Below are 22,511 nucleotides of genomic sequence, written 5' to 3' on the forward strand. Positions count from 1 at the left end.
TTTATCTTATATTTTTGTTTATTCCTCTTAAAGTGGACTAATCAGTGCAAAAATCCCAGAACACCATAATAGTGCAACATCATATTTCACATATTGATTGATCATCATCACTATAAAACCAGATGAGCATCAATTGTGTTTCTGATTATGTGACTAAATGAAGTGCTTTTATCAACAAAACAAGTATAAAACATCTAATGGATCTGTCACAGTAAATCTATCAACCTTGTAGGTTGCCCCCTCTTGATATCGGTAAAACATTTGAATAAACAACTTCCTCTTTTGAACTCAACAGATGGTTTAATGAACATTCAGAACACAAATATTACAGCAACACTGCACACTGAGCTTGTGCTAATGCAGTGCAAATGAACAGATCACATGATGACACATTTCTTCTTCTGTGCAGAGACACGTTCGGCTGAGACAGGAAGTGCAGTGGAGGCATGTCCAGCTGAGACAGGAAGTGCAGTGGAGGCATGTTCAGCTGAGACAGGAAGTGCATTGGAAGCGCATTCGGCTGAGACAGGAAGTCCAGTGGAAGTGCATTCGGCTGAGACAGGAAGTGCAGTGGGGGCATGTTCGGCTGAGACAGGAAGTGCAGTGGAGGTATGTTCAGCTGAGACAGGAAGTGCATTGGAAGCGCATTCGGCTGAGACAGGAAGTGCAGTGGAAGCGCATTCGGCTGAGACAGGAAGTTCAGTGGAAGCGCATTCGGCTGAGACAGGAAGTACAGGAAGTGCAGTGGAAGCATGTCCAGCTGAGACAGGAAGTGCAGTGGAAGCGCATTCGGCTGAGACAGGAAGTCCAGTGGAAGCGCATTTGGCTAAGACAGGAAGTACAGGAAGTGCAGTGGAAGCATGTCCAGTTGAGACAGGAAGTGCAGTGGAAGCGCATTCGGCTGATACAGGAAGTCCAGTGGAAGTGCATTCGGCTGAGACAGGAAGTGCAGTGGGGGCATCTTCGGCTGAGACAGGAAGTGCCGTGGAGGCATGTCCAGCTGAGACAGGAAGTGCAGTGGAAGCGCATTCGGCTGAGACAGGAAGTCCAGTGGAGGCATGTCCAGCTGAGACAGGAAGTGCAGTGGGGGCATGTTCGGCTGATACAGGAAGTGCAGTGGAAGCGCATTCGGCTGAGACAGGAAGTGCAGTGGAAGCGCATTCGGCTGAAACAGGAAGTCCAGTGGAAGCGCATTCGGCTGAGACAGGAAGTGCAGTGGAAGCGCATTCGGCTGAGATAGGAAGTGCAGTGGGGGCATGTTCGGCTGAGACAGGAAGTGCAGTGGGGGCATGTTCGGCTGAGACAGGAAGTGCAGTGGAAGCGCATTCGGCTGAGACAGGAAGTGCAGTGGAAGCGCATTCGGCTGAGACAGGAAGTGCAGAGGAAGTGCATTCGGCTGAGACAGGAAGTGCAGAGGAAGTGCATTCAGCTGAGACAGGAAGTGCAGCGGAGGCACCCACAGATGTGTCTAATGTTGAGCTTAAGACCGTAATGAGAGAGTCTGTGTGTTCGGTGGCTGAAACTGGACCCTTGTGTGAGCCAGCAGTGTGTGTGTGTGTATTCCTCACACGGGCCGGGACGGTGAAGACTGAGGTTTGATTCGTTTCGTTCACGTTCTCGTCGCAAGCTCCAATCCCCGACTGCACCTCCTCGTACGTGATAAGAAACTCTGGGTAGATCTGAGACCTGTCAAACACCACGAAGATAGACGGGGCTCGCGGATCATCCACACAGCTGTCGTACAGACTGCCCTCAGAGTCTTTGGCTGGAGGGCGGCGGAAACGAGCCGATCCTCTGGAGTAACTCCCGACCAAAACCCTGCAGGCGAACATCCTCCTCACCGCTGACCTGTCCATCCGCTTGTCCCAGAACCTGGCGTCCTTTGAGAAGTAAATCCCTGACAAATAAGGAGGAAAGTTACAATGGTGGACAGCAACTAAGCTCATTTACTCGAGTACTGTACTTAAGAACACTTTTTGAGTATCTGTGCTTTACTGGAGTATTATTTTTTCTGTAATCTTCTGACTTTAACTTCACTCCATCTGAAAGACAAATATCGTCCTCTTTACTCCACTACATTTCTATCAAGGTCCTCGAAGTGGAAAGTCGTTTCTGTCGCAGCTTTGAAAGTCAGCGGATGATTTTTTTCTTCTTTAAAAGGTGTTTGGGTTTTTGCAGAAAGCCTTTCAGGAATCACTCTTGTAGAGTCTCGTGAAGTTCAATGATTTCACAGCATTTATTAAACACTGATTTATAGTTTAGAGCAAAATGGAAGAAGACGGATGTCCAAATGCTCATTTAGTGGAGTATTCACATAAACAAAGTTGATTCTGTCTTCAGTGAAGGTGAACAGTGTGAGAATATCAGATGTGTATCAGTGTATTGGATCCGTGCATTCGGCCTTAAAGTGACAGCAGCTTTGTAACTTTTCTACAAGTATTTAAATGAGTTTAAGTTAGTCGTCTGCTAGTGTGTCAGATGGAGCGTCACTGACTGGCTTAACCCCTTAAGTGTCACTGGCCCACCGGTGGGCCCATTTGCCACTGCATGTTTAAAACAATATATCCTATATTTGTCCTGATCTAATGTTGACAAACTATTTATCATTCGAAAGCTTACGAACTCAAGATTCATCCTGTGCAAACCGATTTGAAATCGGACCTTGCGTTACCATGGAAACGGTGCTCTAAATTATTCTAGCGGGCTCCTCCCCAAGTGGCGTTGTCATGTTTCATATTTATTTAACATATTTATTTAATTTATAATAAAAACCTTTTCTAATCTTGACAAAACGCATATCGTCGGAAAGGTCTTAGTCTCACGGTTCTATATCTGCAAACTGTTTTGTGATATTTACACAAAAATATATACATTTGACACAGGAAATTGCATTTAAACAAATCAATGGAATTTCAATGACACCCGGTGGCTATTTGTGGTACAACGCCTAAACAAAATCTCATGGGAACTTCAATTTTTGTGATATCAACTTCAAATTTGGAACACAAATTGATTAGACATATGGCTTTGATTTGATAGTAATTTTAGAGTCCACATTATTTTGTAACATATATATTTTATATTAAATATTAAATATCTAGTACAGTATATTTGATTTACAGTACATTTAAACTTCCATAACTTTTTAAAACTTAATTTTTTTGAAGTGATTTCACTTGAGCAATACTCTGCTGACTGTCTTCTTTAAAATGAGACCAAACTTATGTCTATATTCCAAAGCATTCTTGAATTGCAACCATTTAAGTTTGGATAGTGAATTTTCATGTATATTTTCAAAAAGGGGGGTGACACTTAAGTTAAACCATGATGGCATAATGTGCATTTATACAACTATAATACAAAAATGCGGCGACATAAAGAAGGACATTTACTTTTGATACTTAAGTACTTTTAAAAACAAATACTTCTGTATTTTTACTCAAGTAAAAATCTGTTTTTACAACTTTCACTTGTAACAGATTAATATTTAACCAGAAGTACTTTTACTTTTACTCAAGTAATGAAGTTGTGTACTTTATCCACCTCTGCAGTTTACAAGCAAGTTTGCACAATTCTCGTTCTTAGAACGCTCTGGGAAAGCTTTGAACAACCATTACATTAATAGAAAGTTTATACAACGTTCATGGAATGTTTCAGTTGCCTCATAGATGCCTCATTAGTGCTTGCACGGATCGGTTGAATGAGGCATTTATTTACACATATAAATAAATCGTGCCAGATTTTGATCTTCTCCAGCGGAAGTAATGGCGCTGGGGACACTAGATGAGATTCGCCTGATATGAGGTAAAAAAAACAACATAAATACTGTTGCGTTTCTGGCAGAAAGCGATCGTTTTGTATCTTAAGACATCAATGTGTCTCCACGAGCCACAAGGTTTAATATGGATTCATATGTCTGTGTGTTTTTCACTCTCACAGAAATACACCCATACACCCAAAACACCCATTATACGAGCAACGGTTGAGTTAAAAATCTTAATTTGTGTTCTCCTGAAGAAACAAACACACCTACGCATCTCGGATGCATTGGGGGTCAGCAGATAAACATTACAGTCTAATTTTTGGGTGATCAATCCTTTTAAGGGGTTAAATGTTCGGGAAACATGTAATAAAAACACACCCTTTCCATATGCGTCTGCCTCAAACTCCTGAAAGTCAAAGTTTCTGTAACATACACCATCCATGAGGGAGGATCTGGTGCCGTGGAATAAAAGCAGCTCGCGAACTTGCTCGTATTTGTTTGCCATTTTCATTCGTTCTTTTTTCCTGCAGAAAAATATGCAGATTAAAAGTTGTATTAAAGACTGATAATCAATTGTTCTCAATGGGCCTGAGCTGAGACCCACATCATGTAGTCTTCCCAGAGTTCCCTGTTTTGCACACGCTCGATCTGTCGGACATTTAAAGCCCTCAGAGTTTCAGTGAAGCGCGCCTGAACTCTCACGTAATCTCTGTGAGACGGATGAAGACGGACTCTCTGCAAAGAAACAAGATCTGTTTATATTAGTGAGCCGTGATGATGATAAAATGACCAAGAACTTCACAAAAAGCTGAACCTGAAATCCAGAGTCCGGAATCGCAGTTCGGTCCCAAAATCCAGGAAAACCTTTATAAAAGTGAGTCTTGCTGGCTCCGCAACATCTGGGGGAAAACACAACAATAGAGCATAACAACACCACACTGCAAACAAAAATACTCTTCTTACTCAGTATTTTTGTCTTGTTTCTAGTCTAAATCTCTAAAAATTCTTACATTAAGAAACATTTACTAGACAAGTAAAACTTATTGTCTTGTTTTGGGGGGAAAATAACTCAACATTAAGAGTTTTTGCTTAAAATTAAATAAATAATCTGCCAGTGGGGTAAACAAAATAATGTTGTTTTAATATTATTTTTCTCACCCCATTGGCAGATTATTTTGCTTATTTTACGCCAAAACTCTCTTCATTTTGAGTTATTTTCCCCCCAAAAAAGATAATTACTTTTGCATGTCTAGTAAATACTTCTTGTTTTAAGTTTTTTTAGATGTTTTTGAGAAACAAGACAAAAATACTAAGTAAGAAAAGCATTTTTTGCAGTGCACAGGATAACGACATCATTCAACTGGACACGTGAGCACGTTTTTAGTGAGCAAATTATGGGGTGCCGTTTGTAAAGCAGCTCACACTGAAAATAACAGCAACATTGTCACATTTAGCTTCAAACAATGTTTAAAAAACTGGTATGCATTTTTGACGGTCACTTTTTAGCACATTTACAACAATATTTGTCAACTTTTTAAATAGTTAAATCTAAATATTAAATGTTACACCTAAATGTTAAATGTTAAATCTAAATGTTAAATCTAAATCTAAACATTAAATCTAAATGTTAAATCTAAATCTAAACGTTAAATCTAAACGTTAAATCTAAATCTAAACGTTAAATCTAAATCTAAATGTTAAATCTAAATCTAAATGTTAAATCTAAATCTAAATGTTAAATCTAAATGTTAAATCTAAATCTAAATGTTAAATCTAAATGTTAAATCTAAATCTAAATGTTAAATCTAAATCTAAATGTTAAATCTAAATGTTAAATCTAAATCTAAATGTTAAATCTAAATGTTAAATCTAAATCTAAATGTTAAATCTAAATCTAAACATTAAATCTAAATGTTAAATCTAAATCTAAATGTTAAATCTAAATGTTAAATCTAAATCTAAATGTTAAATCTAAATCTAAACATTAAATCTAAATGTTGAATCTAAATCTAAATGTTAAATCTAAATCTAAACATTAAATCTAAATGTTAAATCTAAATGTTAAATCTAAATGTTAAATCTAAATCTAAATGTTAAATCTAAATCTAAATGTTAAATCTAAATCTAAACGTTAAATCTAAATGTTAAATCTAAATCTAAATGTTAAATCTAAATGTTAAATCTAAATCTAAATGTTAAATCTAAATCTAAACGTTAAATCTAAATGTTAAATCTAAATCTAAATGTTAAATCTAAATGTTAAATCTAAATCTAAATGTTAAATCTAAATCTAAACATTAAATCTAAATGTTAAATCTAAATCTAAATGTTAAATCTAAATCTACATGTTAAATCTAAATGTTAAATATAAATCTAAACATTAAATCTAAATGTTAAATCTAAATCTAAATGTTAAATCTAAATCTAAATGTTAAATCTAAATCTAAACATTAAATCTAAATGTTAAATCTAAATCTAAACGTTAAATCTAAATGTTAAATCTAAATCTAAACGTTAAATCTAAATGTTAAATCTAAACGTTAAATCTAAATGTTAAATCTAAATGTTAAATCTAAATATAAACCTTAAATCTAAATATAAACCTTAAATATAAATATTAATGTTAAATCGAAATGTAAAATCGAAATGTTTCGGGTGAAACTAAATATATACAAATGGCGTTTGTGGGGTAAAATGTGTTATTTTGGCAAGGTCGCCTGCTAAAATTGTCATTCCTGGGTCTATATATCACATAATTGAGGTCGCTTCGACCCGCGGACATAGAAAACAACCGGCGGGAAAACCGCAGACTTGGAAACACAGTGCAGTTGAGCTCTGTTGACATTTGACAATGCGTCGCTCCGTTGCTATGATATGGTGCCCCATAATTACAGCCCAATGGAGCATCAGACTCATATTCTGACTAGAGTTAAGTATGACCACGTCAGGCTACCTTTTTGGGCAACTGGGAAAATAACCTTGCACATTACATGCAAGCTTTTTGTTATTGCATGAGTGGATTAACCGGACAAACTGTCAAAAAAAGTTCACTTGCCCAAAATAAATAAAAATGAATAAATACATAAATAAATAAATAAAAACCTTCACCTCGCTCTGGCGATCTGGGCGTCGACCGATGAAACGAAAACAGGCCGTCGCCTGACAGGTCTCTCAGTGCCGCTCATTTCATTCCGTTGTTTCATATCTGTAAACAAGTAATGATCATATCTTAATACAGCTGGAACCCGCACAAAACACTGGCATATAACCAGTGACGGCAGTACCGCGTTACTCTAATCTGACGACTTTTTTCCAGTAACGAGTAATCTTACGCGTTACTATTTGCATACCAGTAATCAGATTAAAGTAACTTATCCAAGTTACTGCTATTTTAGTCATTTTTCTTAGTAAAAAAATAAAAATATATATTTTTGCTTTCTTCTCGCATCTCGGGGAGAGTATTTTTTCAGGAAATATTTTTTAATTTCAACTTAAAATGTCAGGAGATACATTGTTGACGTTACTGTTAATAATGCACTTCCAATAAAGTGAGTGTTGGCAAAAACGGTCATCATGTCTGTGTTGATACGGCAGGGGTGTTGTCAGAAACTGCTGAATGTAACTCATAAAGTAACTTGTAATCTTAGTTACTTTTAAAATCAAGTAATCTGTGAAGTAACTAAATTACTTTTTAAAGCAGTAATCAGATTACTTTTTCAAAGTAACTGTGGCAACACTGCATATAACAAACCGGTGAATTGGAGCTCATAGAAACGCTTTCCCGCTGTGAACTTGATCCCAGAATCCTCCTGGTTCTGCTGTAAATACTCCTGATATTTCTGCTCCAGCTGCTCGCTGTCGACTGAAGACAGTCGATGCATCTCCGCCTGAGAGAAAGAAACATGTTTATCCGCAGCAATGATGGAGAAAGTTGCTTTTAAAACTAAAACATTGCAATACTGCATTACTCCCCCTAAAAATTACTAAATACATGGTTACTTTTTAATGGAAAGTCTGAGGCTCACTCTTTTCCTGGCCTTTCAGGTGTTTGTTTTTTTTACTGAGAAAAAATGCATTGCTGAATAAAGCAAATGTTTTCAAATGAAAAGTAGCGTGGTGTTATAATGCATGTTCACATCACAGAAGTAATCTGATTACGTAACGCACGTTACTTTTAATGCGATTGATCAAACATACTATCGATGAGTACTGGATCCAGCGATTGTACTCGTCTTTCCAGTACCAGGTCCAGGAGGTGGTGAAGACAAAGCCAGGAAGGAGCACAGAGGATATTGTAGAGAGACGTCGGACCTCGTCCAGACCCAGAATCATTTCCTCAAAACAAACGGGCTCGTTCCCAGAACTGTTCAGGAGCAGAAAGACTTGTATTTTTCATTGGGTTTTCCATAGAAATGGAGGTATCATTAAAACATTCGAGTTATATAACATTCGAGTTTCGAAGATGAACAAAAGGAACGACATGAGGGAGAGGAAATGATTTGTTTATTACACACCTATGTATGTTGGACGGGTCACAGTAATCACGCTCAATCTGTTCACTGTTGGGTAAGTCGTGCCATGTTCGTCCCACCTTCACCTCCCACTTATAGGGCATTTTAAAGTGTGTTTTGCTGCATTTATCTGCACAGACAAAAAACATTCACCTGGTGTGTGATTCAAACCTAAAATACAAGATGCACAAAACAATAAAGAGCAGAGTGAGTCATTTCTGTTGACACTGTGATGTCATGCGTGCGTGAGAATGCATTTGTTATGAACAATTTGACTGGAATTAAAAAAACTAGTTGGTCCGGTGCAAGGTGCAAGGAATAACATATCAAAAGTTGAAAGTGAGACATTTTAAAATGTCGTGCCAAATATCGGCTCATTTTGGATTTCATGAGAGCTACACATTCCAAAAAAGTTGGGACAGCAATAAGAGGCCGGAAAGTTAAAAAGTTAAAAGAACATATAAGCACCAGCTGGAGGACCGATTTGTAACTTGTTAGGTCAAGTAGCAACATGATTGGGTATAAAAGAGCCTCTCAGAGTGGCAGTGTCTCTCAAAAGATGGGCAGAGGATCACCAATTCCCCCAATGCTGCGGCGGACAATAGCGGAGCAATATCAGAAAGGAGTTTCTCAGAGAAACACTGCACAGAGTTTGAAGTTATCATCATCTACAGCGCATAATATCATCCAGAGATACAGAGAATCTGGAACAATCTCTGTGAGTAAGGGTCAAGGGTCAAAACCAAACTGGATGCCCGTGATCTTCAGCCCTTAGACGGCACATTTTCCAACATGACAATGCCAGAGCACATACTGCCTCAATTACAACATCATGGCTGCGCTGAAGAAGGATCCGGCACTGAAATGGCCAGCCTGCAGTCCAGATCTCTCACCATTAGAAAACATTTGGCGCATCATAAAGAGGAAGATGCGATAAAGAAGACCTAAGACAGTTGAGCAACTAGAAGCCTGTATTAGACAAGAATGGGCCAACATTCCTATTCCTAAACTTAAGCAGCTCGTCTCCTCAGTGCCCAGACGTTTGCAGACTGATATAAAAAGAAGAGGGGATGACACACAGCGGGAAACATGGCCACGGCACAACATTTTTGAGATGTGTTGATTACCTGAAATTTAAAATCAACTTATTTTTCCCTTCAAATTATACATTTTCTCAGTTTAAACATTTGATATGTGATCTATGTTGTATTATTGATTAAACCATTGAAATTTGAAACTTCCACATCATTCACAATTTGTACTGAGTCCCAACTTTTTTGGATTTGGGTTTGTAGTTCATTAGGTGTTTTTGTTGTGTATCCGTCAACCAAACGTACCGTCTCCGCAGAAGCCTCTGACAAACGACAGGCAGATCTCATTCTCTGCAGGAGGAATCAAATCACAATATGAAGCACAAATTGTCATTGCTTAACTAATAAACACTTGAAGGTCTGCATGCCTGTGTTAGTCTCTGGAGGGATTCTGCGCACTGGGACGAGCTTCGTGTTCCTGCGGTCCGTGTGAGACTTCAGAGCGAGGATGTTGCGGTAGATGAACGGAAGGGAGTCCATCAGCTGACGAGAAACTCCTCGGTGCTTCAGGATTCTTTCCAGACAGAGGTGGACCGTAAATATGTACATTAACTTGAGTACTGTACTTAAGTTCACTTTTTGAGTATCTGTGCTTTACTGGAGTATTATTTTTTCTGTAAACTTCTGACTTTACCTTCACTCCATCTGAAAGACAAATATCGTCCTCTTTACTCCACTACATTTCTATCAAGGTCCTCGCAGTGGAAAGTCGTTTCTGTCGCAGCTTTGAAAGTCAGTGATGATTTTTTTCTTCCTTAAAGGGGGGGTGAAATGCTGTTTCATGCATACTGAGCTTTTTACACCTTTAAAGACTTGGATTCCCATCCTAAACATAGACAAAGTTTCAAAAACTAATGTTGGACGTTTGATGGAGTATTTCTGTGTTAAAAATACTCCTTCCGGTTTCTCACAAGTTTCGGCGAGTTTTTTTCGAGTATGGGTCTACTTGACGTTAAATAGAGCGGAAGGTCCTTGTATGGGCTGTACGGGCTCTTCTCCCGGAAGGGTGCGCGCGCGTGACTAGAGGGAGAGAGAGGAAATGCACGCTGTAAACAGTCTCTCAGGTGCAGATCCAGTCGTCCGCGCCGCGCTCCACTTTATTCCTATGGGTGACGTCGAGCGACTTCAGCGCTTCAGCACAGCATTCCGGGAAGGCAGGCTTTGGAAGATGCCGGTGTGTAAATCAACTTCAAATGTCTCTGCTATTGGCTACCGTCGCATGAGTAAACATCAGTAAACGATACGATCGCGTGCTTCGTCATTCAAATGCGCTAACGGTTACTCCATTGTTGTTCTGTATAACGTTACACTAGTCTGACTCTGACGTGCAAAACCGTTTTGCTTGCTACCTCTAAGGTCTAGTCACATACAATAGTCCATAAACCGAATCATGTCCTCATAAACTGCACACAAAGGCCCCTAAATACAGTACATACCACAGAGACGGACATCCTGATGTTGCCGTTTCTCCTGTTCAATTTATTTCTCCCTCAGATTTGATTGTGGATCATTATCTGTATTAGCTGAGATAGATGGGTTTCTCCACGCTTGAGGACGTCACCGCTTTGCGCTCTTGTCATTCTTTAGCTCCGCCCACACGATACGCCTCCAGGCGCTCGGTTTTTTCCGGAAAGACTCGGTACAGCCCATATTTCTTTTATAAATATGATAAAACTAAAGACTTTTCGGAGATATGAAGGATGCAATACTACTCTATAGGTACTCAAGATTGACTGAAACTGAGTGTTTCACCCCCCCTTTAAAAGGTGTTTGGGTTTTTGCAGAAAGCCTTTCAGGAATCACTCTTGTAGAGTCTCGTGAAGTTCAATGATTTCACAGCATTTATTAAACACTGATTTATAGTTTAGAGCAAAATGGAAGAGGACGGATGTCCAAATGCTCATTTAGTGGAGTATTCACATAAACAAAGTTGATTCTGTCTTCAGTGAGGCCATCCTTAAAAATATTTTGGTTTGCAGTAACGGTAAAAAAAAATTAAAAAAGGGTCGGTAGGTAGGTAAAACAATTTTTTTTCACATTTTAATGTAAAAAAAAAAAGTACATTTTTGGTGATGGTGATTACGTAGGTATGAATTTAAACTGACTGGGTCTTCAAGCCGTGCCTTCGGGCGCATAGGCTAATTGCAGGCTATATAGACCACAAACAAATTGAAATATTTGTCAAAAACATATTTATTGCATAAATTTCAGGTGCATTCATTAAGAAAAGGTTCCAACCACCGCTAGCTGTCATTGACTCATAGCTGTCAACCCTCCCTTTTTTTCCAGGTTTCTCACGTATTTTGTCTTCGCGTTTTAGTATTTTCCAGTGATATGTATTGTATATGATATGTATATGTATTCGTATTTTTATGCTCGATTGTGTTAACTCAGAAGGGGTGTAACAGTACAGATTGCTCACGGCTCGGTTTGTATCACGGTTTTAGGTTCACGGTTTCAGGTTCACGGTTTCAGTACGGTTTGGTATTTGGTGGTGGTGCCTGAGGAGATTCCCCAGTTCTATATGTAAAGCACTTTGGGTGTCTAGAAAAGCGGTATAAAAATTTAATTAATTATTGTTATTTGCCATGCTCAGGGAAAGAAAGAACTACTGTCAAATAAAAATAAAGAACATAAGAACAAAAAACTTAAATACAAGCAGCAGCACAAATAATTACTATTGAGCAAAGATACTAATAAAATAAACAATGCTTTTCAGATTTTTCAGGTAGGTCTAACATTAGTTTTTAGGTAGAGAAATTGAATAAATTAATCAAATGTAAAATAACTGCACATGTAACTGTTTAAATTAAAGATCAATCCTTTTTAAAATTACAAAAGTTATTCAATCAAGAGTAGTGAGTGATGTCCTTATCTTTTGTTTGACAGACAGCAGTAAAGGCTACTGCCCCTTTAAGACCTAATACAGGGACGCTCGTCTTTCTCGACTGAATACAGTTCACTAAGGGCATTAGACTATGTCTGCTTGGATACTCATCATGATCGACATGTTGATATACTTTTTGTGTAAGTTTGTCCGTTCAAGCGCAAGACTTAAAAGAACTCAATATTTGCGCGCTGTGAGACGTGCGCGCGCTTTTTGGACAGAGACAGCTTTTCACACTGCAGAGTCCTCATTCGCGTCTTCTGGCGAATATACTGCATGGGTGATACTGCATGGGTATAATATACCCATGGGTGATGATGGCGAAAATGACTGGTCCATTTACCATACGGCAGCACTCGCATGCATTGAACACAGTTTACAAAAATAGACCATTTTGCCCACGTTTTTCTTTTATTATCGCTGTTGTAGTGTAGCCTATCACTGAGGTGCCAGCACGTGCATCGACAGAACCATACATAAAGCATTATTTTTCAAGTTACAACCGGTTACAACCAGTGCCGCCGCTCCCACCACGCGCTGCGCGTAGTCGAGCAAAACAGTAACACACTACCCATAGCAACGCGTTATGACAACGACATTTCAGACTGACAGAGACAAGATAAACATGGCTTTTCCGCCATTTGTTACTGTTTTGTACACGTTGTTATATTTATTATAATTCAAATTCTGTTTTATTGGCCACAATATAGTAATGATGAATGTTGAGAGGAGCACTTTTGATTAATTTTCAAAAAGGGCACGGGCTCAAACCCCCAAATCCCTCCCCTCTGCAGTGCACTTGCCTGGTGTGTGTAACGTGTCCATGGTACTGACTCCTGTCACACAATGCGGCGAAATATCCGACAGGGCTTTAATAGTCTAACGTTACAGTGAATGAGAGAATGAACCGAAACGAACGCACGTGCAGGCCATAGACATCCGTTAACCTTAGTGTAAACATAGATGACGTCACGGGTATTTCTATAAAATAAAGAACGTAGCCTTCGTATGTAGACCCAAGTTGCAATTTATATATTTATAATACTTACTAAAATATATTCCATATTATTTTATTACTTTTGTATTAGTTGTTTGAAGAGTAAAAAAAGAAATTGGTCGGTCTTAATGCAAATTTACAACCGGCAAGTCGGTCGGACTAAAAGGGAAAAAAAATAATAATTTGAGTCGGCCCTAAATTGACAGGGTCGGTCGGGTTACGGCAAACAAGAATATTTTTAAGGATGGCCTGAAGGTGTACAGTGTGAGAATATCAGATGTGTATCAGTGTATTGGATCCGTGCATTCAGCCTTAAAGTGACAGCAGCTTTGTAACTTTTCTACAAGTATTTAAATGAGTTTAAGTTAGTCGTCTGCTAGTGTGTCAGATGGAGCGTCACTGACTGGCTTAAACCATGATGGCATAATGTGCATTTATACAACTATAATACAATAATGCGGCGACATAAAGAAGGACATTTACTTTTGATACTTAAGTACTTTTGAAAACAAATACTTCTGTACTTTTACTGCAGTAAAAATCTGTTTTTACAACTTTCACTTGTAACGGAGTAATATTAGACCAGTAGTACTTTTTACTAATTAAGTAATGAAGTTGTGTACTTTGTCCACCTCTGCAGACGAGGCTGGTGGAAGTCGTGTGGTCTTTCACAGTCCGTGCGGTCGCAGCTTCCTCTGATGAAATCCTCGCAGATGTGCAGTCGGGAGCATTTCTCCCCGTCTGGACAAATCCCGCGCGGACCGCGGCCTCGGTTGAACATAACACACACCTGAGGCGGAAGCAGAAGCACATGAGTGCGGGATTCTGACAGACTCACCTGAACATGTACTCGTTAAGTCATGAAAAGAGTGTTATCTTCGCTAGTGTTAAGCTTGGAACATACTCTGCAAGGACAAAGGAATTTGTTAGTTTTCTTGAGGTGGCAAAAACAAGAACAAAGTTCGTTCTGGCCAGTTCATTCCATACTTCACGAGAAAAGCAGGGGCCAATCATCTGTGTTTTTCCGCATTAAGCACGCCCACATTAAATATACACTGCAAAAAATATACACTGCTCTTCTTATTTAGTTTTTTTTGTTTGCATTTACTAGATAAGTAAAATTACATAAGATATTTTTTCTTGTTTTCTGGGGAAAAACATCAAAATGAAATGAGTTTTTGTTTAAAACAGGCAAAATGATCTGCCAATGGGGTGAGAAAAATAATCTTATTTCTGTTTGGGACGAAAACAAGAAACAAGATTTCAATCAGAAACAAGATTATTTTTCTCAACCCAAAACTCATTTTGATTTTATTTTCAACAAAACAAGAAAAACATTTCTTATGTCGTTTTACTTATATAGTAAATGCATCTTGATTTTTAGAATTGTTAGATATTTAGACTAGAAACAAGACAAAACGACTGAGTAAGAAGAGCATTTTTTGCAGTGTATGACCAAGCAAAAAAGTTCTGCTCAGGCGAGAAAAAGCTGTGAGAACTCCCGAACCAGGGAGAAAACTTTTTTTTTGTTCTCGCAGCCCTGGGAGCGATACCTTTTTTTCTCTGTTCTTACTAGTATGTTGTAGCCTTTAGTCTCTCTGTTTATCCCGAGGTTTACTGCAGTCAGCCGGATCCGGATGGTGGGCCTGGATATGACCAACGCATCCTAAAGTGTCAATTGGTGTCGTCTCTGAATTTGCCTCACTGTAAAGTTATCCTCAATAAACTCGTCTCAGGCTCGATGACGTCAATCTTTCTAGTATTCATATTTTTGTGTAATCGACGCACCATCCTAAATAAAACCGTCACTTGCGTTATACCCAGAAATGTTTTATATTCCGCTCTAATCTGACCTCTGACCTGTGCGGTGTCCAGAATAATAATCCTCCGCTGTGTGTTAATAGGCCAGAGGAGAACTGAGTCTGGTTTCTCTAAGGTTTATTTTTCTCCATCATGCCCTGATGGAGTTTCGGTTCCTTTGGTCGCCTTTGGCTTGGCTTGCTCAGTTGGGGACACTAACATTATAATCAGAGTTATTCAACTAAATATACAAATAACATTAACGAATGAGGTCTTATTTAATTCTATAAACTATAATACTGATCTGCCAGCATTGTCTCTCTATGATAAATTAAAATAAGCTGATAACATCACTGTTTACTCCAGAACGACTGTACAGCCAAATCTAATTCTGCTGCAGTATTGTCCTGTTTAACACTGAAGCTGCTCTGACACAATCGGCGCTGGAGAAGAGCGATAGAAATAAAGACGATTGAGTGAGTGAGTGAGTGAGTGAGTGAGTGAGTGAGTGAGTGAGTGAGTGAGTGAGTGAGTGAGTGAGTGTGTGAGTGAGTGAGTGAGTGAGTGAGTGAGTGAGTGAGTGAGTGAGTGTGTGTGAGTGAGTGAGTGAGTGAGTGAGTGAGTGAGTGTGTGTGTGTGTGAGTGAGTGAGTGAGTGAGTGAGTGAGTGAGTGAGTGAGTGAGTGAGTGTGTGAGTGTGTGTGAGTGAGTGAGTGAGTGAGTGAGTGAGTGAGTGAGTGAGTGAGTGAGTGTGTGTGAGTGAGTGAGTGAGTGAGTGAGTGAGTGAGTGAGTGAGTGAGTGAGTGAGTGTGTGTGTGTGTGAGTGAGTGAGTGAGTGAGTGAGTGAGTGAGTAAGCACGTTTCCATTACCCTTCAAATTGCGCAAATTGAAATTGCGAATTGAAAATACGCCCAATGGAAACGCGGCAATTTCGCAAAAACTCCCATATATCGCAAAAAAGTTTTTACGCTCTCATGAGGTGGTTTTTCAGGCGATTCGAAAAAGGACATTTTCGCAAAACTGCAATGGAAACGTTTTTTTCGCATTTACAAGTCACCTGTTGCGGTGACGCATTGCTGCAACATAGGGCCTATATATTCTATTTTCCACTCAATTGTGTCGTAATAACAAGATAATGTAGTTAAAAGGACATATATTTTCTCCTAATAAGGACTACAGGCTATATATACTGTAATTAAGACATATATTCAAGAAATGTATTAAAGCAGAAAGAGCTAGCCTGTATTTTCAGCCTTACTCAAAGGCCGAGGAAACAGGCCAGCTACGCACGTCAATCCATTCCAGAGGATCTTAGTTTGCTTCTTATCTAATAAACAGGCAATTAATTGATGAAACATCGATCAAAATAAAAATACAATTTATACAAAACTAAATATATTTTTTAAGAAAGACTTTCTAGAAAATAAAACTCGAAGTGATCAAAATCATGTGACTCCCCAGGTCTCAAACATATTGCGATTCTTACTCATGCTGCTCACTTTTCATAATCAACATATACATTAAAATAATAATATACCAGGCTAATGTTTAGGCCTAAACGCAGCCTATTTAGTTTCGTAGTTAGGCTGTTTTCTTTAACCCACGGCAGATAAAAGCGCTGACGGTCTCATTTTTTCTTTCTTCCTTTAAGAGAGATGAAACAATTTACAATACTCTTGTCATTTTTAGCTCTACAGATGAGTTCAAGACATAATTATAAACTATAAACTGTCTATTTTTATTTGTGGACTCAGGGAACTAATTATTTTGCACTCACTCCACACGCGGTCTCCATTTCAAAAAAATTATTTCGTTTATTAAATGCCAATTTTTTCTTTTCCAAAGCATTTCTAAATTCAGTTCAAATGCCAATCAAACGAAATATCTAGCAAAAATAACGAAAGTGGTAAAAATAAAAATAAAACATTTGAGTTAACATGCAAATTCAAACATTTCGCTCTACTCTATATGCGTCAACCTGCCGCGCTTAAAAGTCGATCATTCTTCACAGATGACGGTTCGGATTGGAGAGAAGACGAGATGGAGTTCTTTATTAAACTCATAAAAGACAATATAGGATTACAGTAATACTAGATTCTAAACACAGAAATGCTACATTATCATGAAGACCTTGAAGAAGATCTGACACACACACACACACACACACACACACACACACACACACACACACACACACCTCATATCCGTGCCGCTTAAGTAACCTAAGGGGCTTTCCTTGCCATTAATGCTTGGATAACATATATCTCCTTCCAATAATAATAATGGCTAGTGTGATGGATGGGATATGCAAACCTACCAAGTGCCATCATTTTGGAATGACATATCGCGAGAGGAAAGTAATATGTTTTAGTCGCATAACTGCAGCTATGGAAACGCTGTCATTTCGCAACAGTTTTTTATCGACATTTAAGAAATATCGCAAAAGTTTTTCGCAAATCTGTAATGGAAACGCAGCTAGTGAGTGAGTGAGTGAGTGAGTGAGTGTGTGATTAAGTGTGTGAGTGAGTGAGTGAGTGAGTGAGTGAGTGAGTGAGTGAGTGAGTGAGTGATTGATTGATTGATTGATTGACATGTGTTGGTTCTCACAGGAGGCAGAAGGCCGGAGTCGGACTGCAGGAGGATCAGGCGAAGTTCTTCTCGGCTCAGGCGGGTCATGTGATGCGCTCTCAGGATCCGCATGTTGTGCTCGGACATCAGCTGCTGGTGTGCAAAACTGCAGCCGTGCCTTCACACACACACACACACACACACACACACACACACACACACACACACACACACACACACACACACACACACACACACACACACACACACACACACACACACACACACACACACACACACACACACACACACACACACACACACACACAACAAGAACAGTGTGACATTATACATTACTGAAGTAATCGTTTTCCACACACTTGAAATATGTACTTGATAGGGCTGCGCAATATGTCTAAATGATCGAAATATCACAAATGTACATATCGCAATGGCACGTGATATCCGACTGATTTTAATAGGCTACTTCAACATTGTGAATATACGCACAGTTATGTCAAAACGGCTGTCTTGACGAGTATTCATGTAAACACAGTCAGTTATGCTTTGTGAATAATATCAGTTGGGGAAAAAAGCCCAATGTGTGTCAATAAACCTGCTAATACAGTAAACCTGTTAATAATACAGTAAACCTGCTGCTAATAATACAGTAAACCTGTTAATAATACAGTAAACCTGCTGTTAATAATACAGTAAATCTGCTGTTAATAATACAGTAAACCTGCTGTTAATAATACAGTAAACCTGTTTATAATACAGTAAACCTGCTGTTAATAATACAGTAAATCTGCTGCTAATAATACAGTAAACCTGCTGTTAATAATACAGTAAACCTGCTGCTAATAATACAGTAAACCTGCTGTTAATAATACAGTAAACCTGCTGTTAATAATACAGTAAACCTGCTGCTAATAATACAGTAAACCTGTTAATAATACAGTAAACCTGCTGTTAATAATACAGTAAACCTGCTGTTAATAATACAGTAAACCTGCTGTTAATAATACAGTAAACCTGCTGTTTATAATACAGTAAACCTGCTGTTTATAATACAGTAAACCTGCTGTTAATAATATAGTAAACCTGTTAATAATACAGTAAACCTGCTACTAATAATACAGTAAACCTGTTAATAATACAGTAAACCTGCTGCTAATAATACAGTAAACCTGCTAATAATACAGTAAACCTGCTGTTAATAATACAGTAAACCTGCTGTTAATAATACAGTAAACCTGCTGTTAATAATACAGTAAACCTGCTAATAATACAGTAAACCTGCTGTTTATAATACAGTAAACCTGCTGTTAATAATATAGTAAACCTGTTAATAATACAGTAAACCTGCTGCTAATAATACAGTAAACCTGTTAATAATACAGTAAACCTGCTGCTAATAATACAGTAAACCTGCTGCTAATAATACAGTAAACCTGTTAATAATACAGTAAACCTGCTGCTAATAATACAGTAAACCTGTTAATAATACAGTAAACCTGCTGCTAATAATACAGTAAACCTGTTAATAATACAGTAAACCTGCTGCTAATAATACAGTAAACCTGTTAATAATACAGTAAACCTGCTGCTAATAATACAGTAAACCTGCTGCTAATAATACAGTAAACCTGTTAATAATACAGTAAACCTACTGCTAATAATACAGTAAACCTGTTAATAATACAGTAAACCTGCTGTTAATAATACAGTAAACCTGCTGCTAATAATACAGTAAACCTGTTAATAATACAGTAAACCTGCTGCTAATAATACAGTAAACCTGTTAATAATACAGTAAACCTGCTGCTAATAATACAGTAAACCTGCTGCTAATAATACAGTAAACCTGTTAATAATACAGTAAACCTACTGCTAATAATACAGTAAACCTGCTGCTAATAATACAGTAAACCTACTGCTAATAATACAGTAAACCTGTTAATAATACAGTAAACCTACTGCTAATAATACAGTAAACCTGTTAATAATACAGTAAACCTGCTGTTAATAATACAGTAAACCTGCTGTTAATAATACAGTAAACCTGCTGTTTATAATACAGTAAACCTGCTGTTAATAATACAGTAAACCTGCTGTTAATAATACAGTAAACCTGCTGTTAATAATACAGTAAACCTGCTGTTAATAATACAGTAAACCTGCTGTTAATAATACAGTAAACCTGCTGTTAATAATACAGTAAACCTGCTGTTAATAATACAGTAAACCTGCTGTTAATAATACAGTAAACCTGCTGCTAATAATACAGTAAACCTGTTAATAATACAGTAAACCTGTTAATAATACAGTAAACCTGCTGTTAATAATACAGTAAACCTGCTGTTAATAATACAGTGAACCTGCTGCTTATAATACAGTAAACCTGCTGTTATTAATACAGTAAACCTGCTGTTTATAATACAGTAAACCTGCTGTTAATAATACAGTAAACCTGCTGTTAATAATACAGTAAACCTGTTAATAATACAGTGAACCTGCTGTTTATAATACAGTAAACCTGCTGTTAATAATACAGTAAACCTGCTGTTAATAATACAGTAAACCTGCTGTTAATAATACAGTAAACCTGTTAATAATACAGTGAACCTGCTGTTTATAATACAGTAAACCTGCTGTTAATAATACAGTAAACCTGCTGTTAATAATACAGTAAACCTGTTAATAATACAGTGAACCTGCTGTTTATAATACAGTAAACCTGCTGTTAATAATACAGTAAACCTGCTGTTTATAATACAGTAAACCTGCTGTTAATAATACAGTAAACCTGCTGTTAATAATACAGTAAACCTGCTGTTAATAATACAGTAAACCTGCTGTTAATAATACAGTAAACCTGCTGTTAATAATACAGTAAACCTGCTGTTAATAATACAGTAAACCTGTTAATAATACAGTGAACCTGCTGTTTATAATACAGTAAACCTGCTGTTAATAATACAGTAAACCTGCTGTTTATAATACAGTAAACCTGCTGTTAATAATACAGTGAACCTGCTGTTTATAATACAGTAAACCTGCTGTTTATAATACAGTAAACCTGCTGTTAATAATACAGTAAACCTGCTGTTAATAATACAGTAAACCTGCTGTTAATAATACAGTGAACCTGCTGTTAATAATACAGTAAACCTGCTGCTAATAATACAGTAAACCTGTTAATAATACAGTAAACCTGCTGTTAATAATACAGTAAACCTGCTGTTAATAATACAGTGAACCCGCTGTTTATAATACAGTAAACCTGCTGTTAATAATACAGTAAACCTGCTGTTTATAATACAGTAAACCTGCTGTTAATAATACAGTAAACCTGCTGTTAATAATACAGTAAACCTGTTAATAATACAGTAAACCTGTTAATAATACAGTAAACCTGCTGTTAATAATACAGTAAACCTGCAGTTTATAATACAGTAAACCTGCTGTTAATAATACAGTAAACCTGCTGTTAATAATACAGTAAACCTGTTAATAATACAGTAAACCTGTTAATAATACAGTAAACCTGCTGTTAATAATACAGTAAACCTGCAGTTTATAATACAGTAAACCTGCTGTTTATAATACAGTAAACCTGCTGTTAATAATACAGTAAACCTGCTGTTTATAATACAGTAAACCTGCTGTTAATAATACAGTAAACCTGCTGTTAATAATACAGTGAACCTGCTGTTTATAATACAGTAAACCTGCTGTTAATAATACAGTAAACCTGCTGTTTATAATACAGTAAACCTGCTGTTTATAATACAGTAAACCTGCTGTTAATAATACAGTAAACCTGCTGTTTATAATACAGTAAACCTGCTGTTAATAATACAGTGAACCTGCTGTTTATAATACAGTAAACCTGCTGTTAATAATACAGTAAACCTGCTGTTAATAATACAGTAAACCTGCTGTTAATAATACAGTAAACCTGCAGTTAATAATACAGTAAACCTGCTGTTAATAATACAGTAAACCTGCTGTTAATAATACAGTAAACCTGCTGTTAATAATACAGTAAACCTGCTGTTAATAATACAGTAAACCTGCTGTTAATAATACAGTGAACCTGCTGTTAATAATACAGTGAACCTGCTGTTAATAATACAGTAAACCTGCTGTTAATAATACAGTAAACCTGCTGCTAATAATACAGTAAACCTGCTGTTAATAATACAGTAAACCTGCTGTTAATAATACAGTAAACCTGCTGTTAATAATACAGTAAACCTGCTGTTAATAATACAGTAAACCTGCTGTTAATAATACAGTAAACCTGCTAATAATACAGTAAACCTGCTGTTAATAATACAGTAAACCTGCTGTTAATAATACAGTAAACCTGCTGTTAATAATACAGTAAACCTGCTGTTAATAATACAGTAAACCTGCTGTTAATAATACAGTGAACCTGCTGTTTATAATACAGTAAACCTGCTGTTAATAATACAGTAAACCTGCTGTTAATAATACAGTAAACCTGCTGTTAATAATACAGTAAACCTGCTGCTAATAATACAGTAAACCTGCTATAAATTATATAAATTGCTATAAATTGTACTGTATTATAAACCTGCTGTTTATAATACAGTACAAAGATAAATTAAAATAACACAAATAATCGGCCACTCCGTTCAGGAGTCTTTGTTTACCTGGATGTTCTTGATGTTCAGTTTTAGGTTGATATAACTATATATTACCAAGTCAAGCAAAGTTTTTGGTATTTTTTTGTTTATTTACATTGATGTTAGAATTATATTGTCAGAATAATGACATACATTTTTGCTAAAACACGGCTGGTCACTTTCAGAAGTTGTAGCGATGCTTTCTTTTCCCAGAAAGAATGTGAAACACATAAATG

General features: G+C 37.3%; 1 protein-coding gene across 3 annotated transcripts in view; it reads right to left on the minus strand.

Annotated features, from left to right (window-relative positions):
- Positions 1–278: 278 nt before the first annotated feature.
- Positions 279–22,511, minus strand: part of LOC137048938 (protein mono-ADP-ribosyltransferase PARP12-like) — a 25,975-nt gene continuing 3,742 nt past the window's right edge. Inside the window, exons 2-13 of one of the 3 annotated variants that reach the window (XM_067427295.1) lie at positions 17,657–17,783; positions 13,873–14,039; positions 9,734–9,879; positions 9,612–9,656; positions 8,278–8,404; positions 7,961–8,126; positions 7,515–7,650; positions 6,872–6,968; positions 4,578–4,662; positions 4,368–4,498; positions 4,142–4,287; positions 279–1,897 (exon numbers count right to left, since the gene is read on the minus strand). In XM_067427295.1, the coding sequence (XP_067283396.1) occupies positions 378–1,897; positions 4,142–4,287; positions 4,368–4,498; positions 4,578–4,662; positions 6,872–6,968; positions 7,515–7,650; positions 7,961–8,126; positions 8,278–8,404; positions 9,612–9,656; positions 9,734–9,879; positions 13,873–14,039; positions 17,657–17,783 (2,893 nt within the window). In that variant the 3' untranslated portion in view covers positions 279–377. Of the gene's footprint in view, positions 1,898–4,141; positions 4,288–4,367; positions 4,499–4,577; positions 4,663–6,871; positions 6,969–7,514; positions 7,651–7,960; positions 8,127–8,277; positions 8,405–9,611; positions 9,657–9,733; positions 9,880–13,872; positions 14,040–17,656; positions 17,796–22,511 lie in introns of all 3 variants that reach the window. The other 2 variants (XM_067427293.1, XM_067427294.1) reach the window with 2 other exon arrangements.

This window comes from Pseudorasbora parva, chromosome 20 (assembly GCF_024679245.1).
Source record: "Pseudorasbora parva isolate DD20220531a chromosome 20, ASM2467924v1, whole genome shotgun sequence".
Taxonomy (NCBI): Eukaryota; Metazoa; Chordata; class Actinopteri; order Cypriniformes; family Gobionidae; genus Pseudorasbora; species Pseudorasbora parva.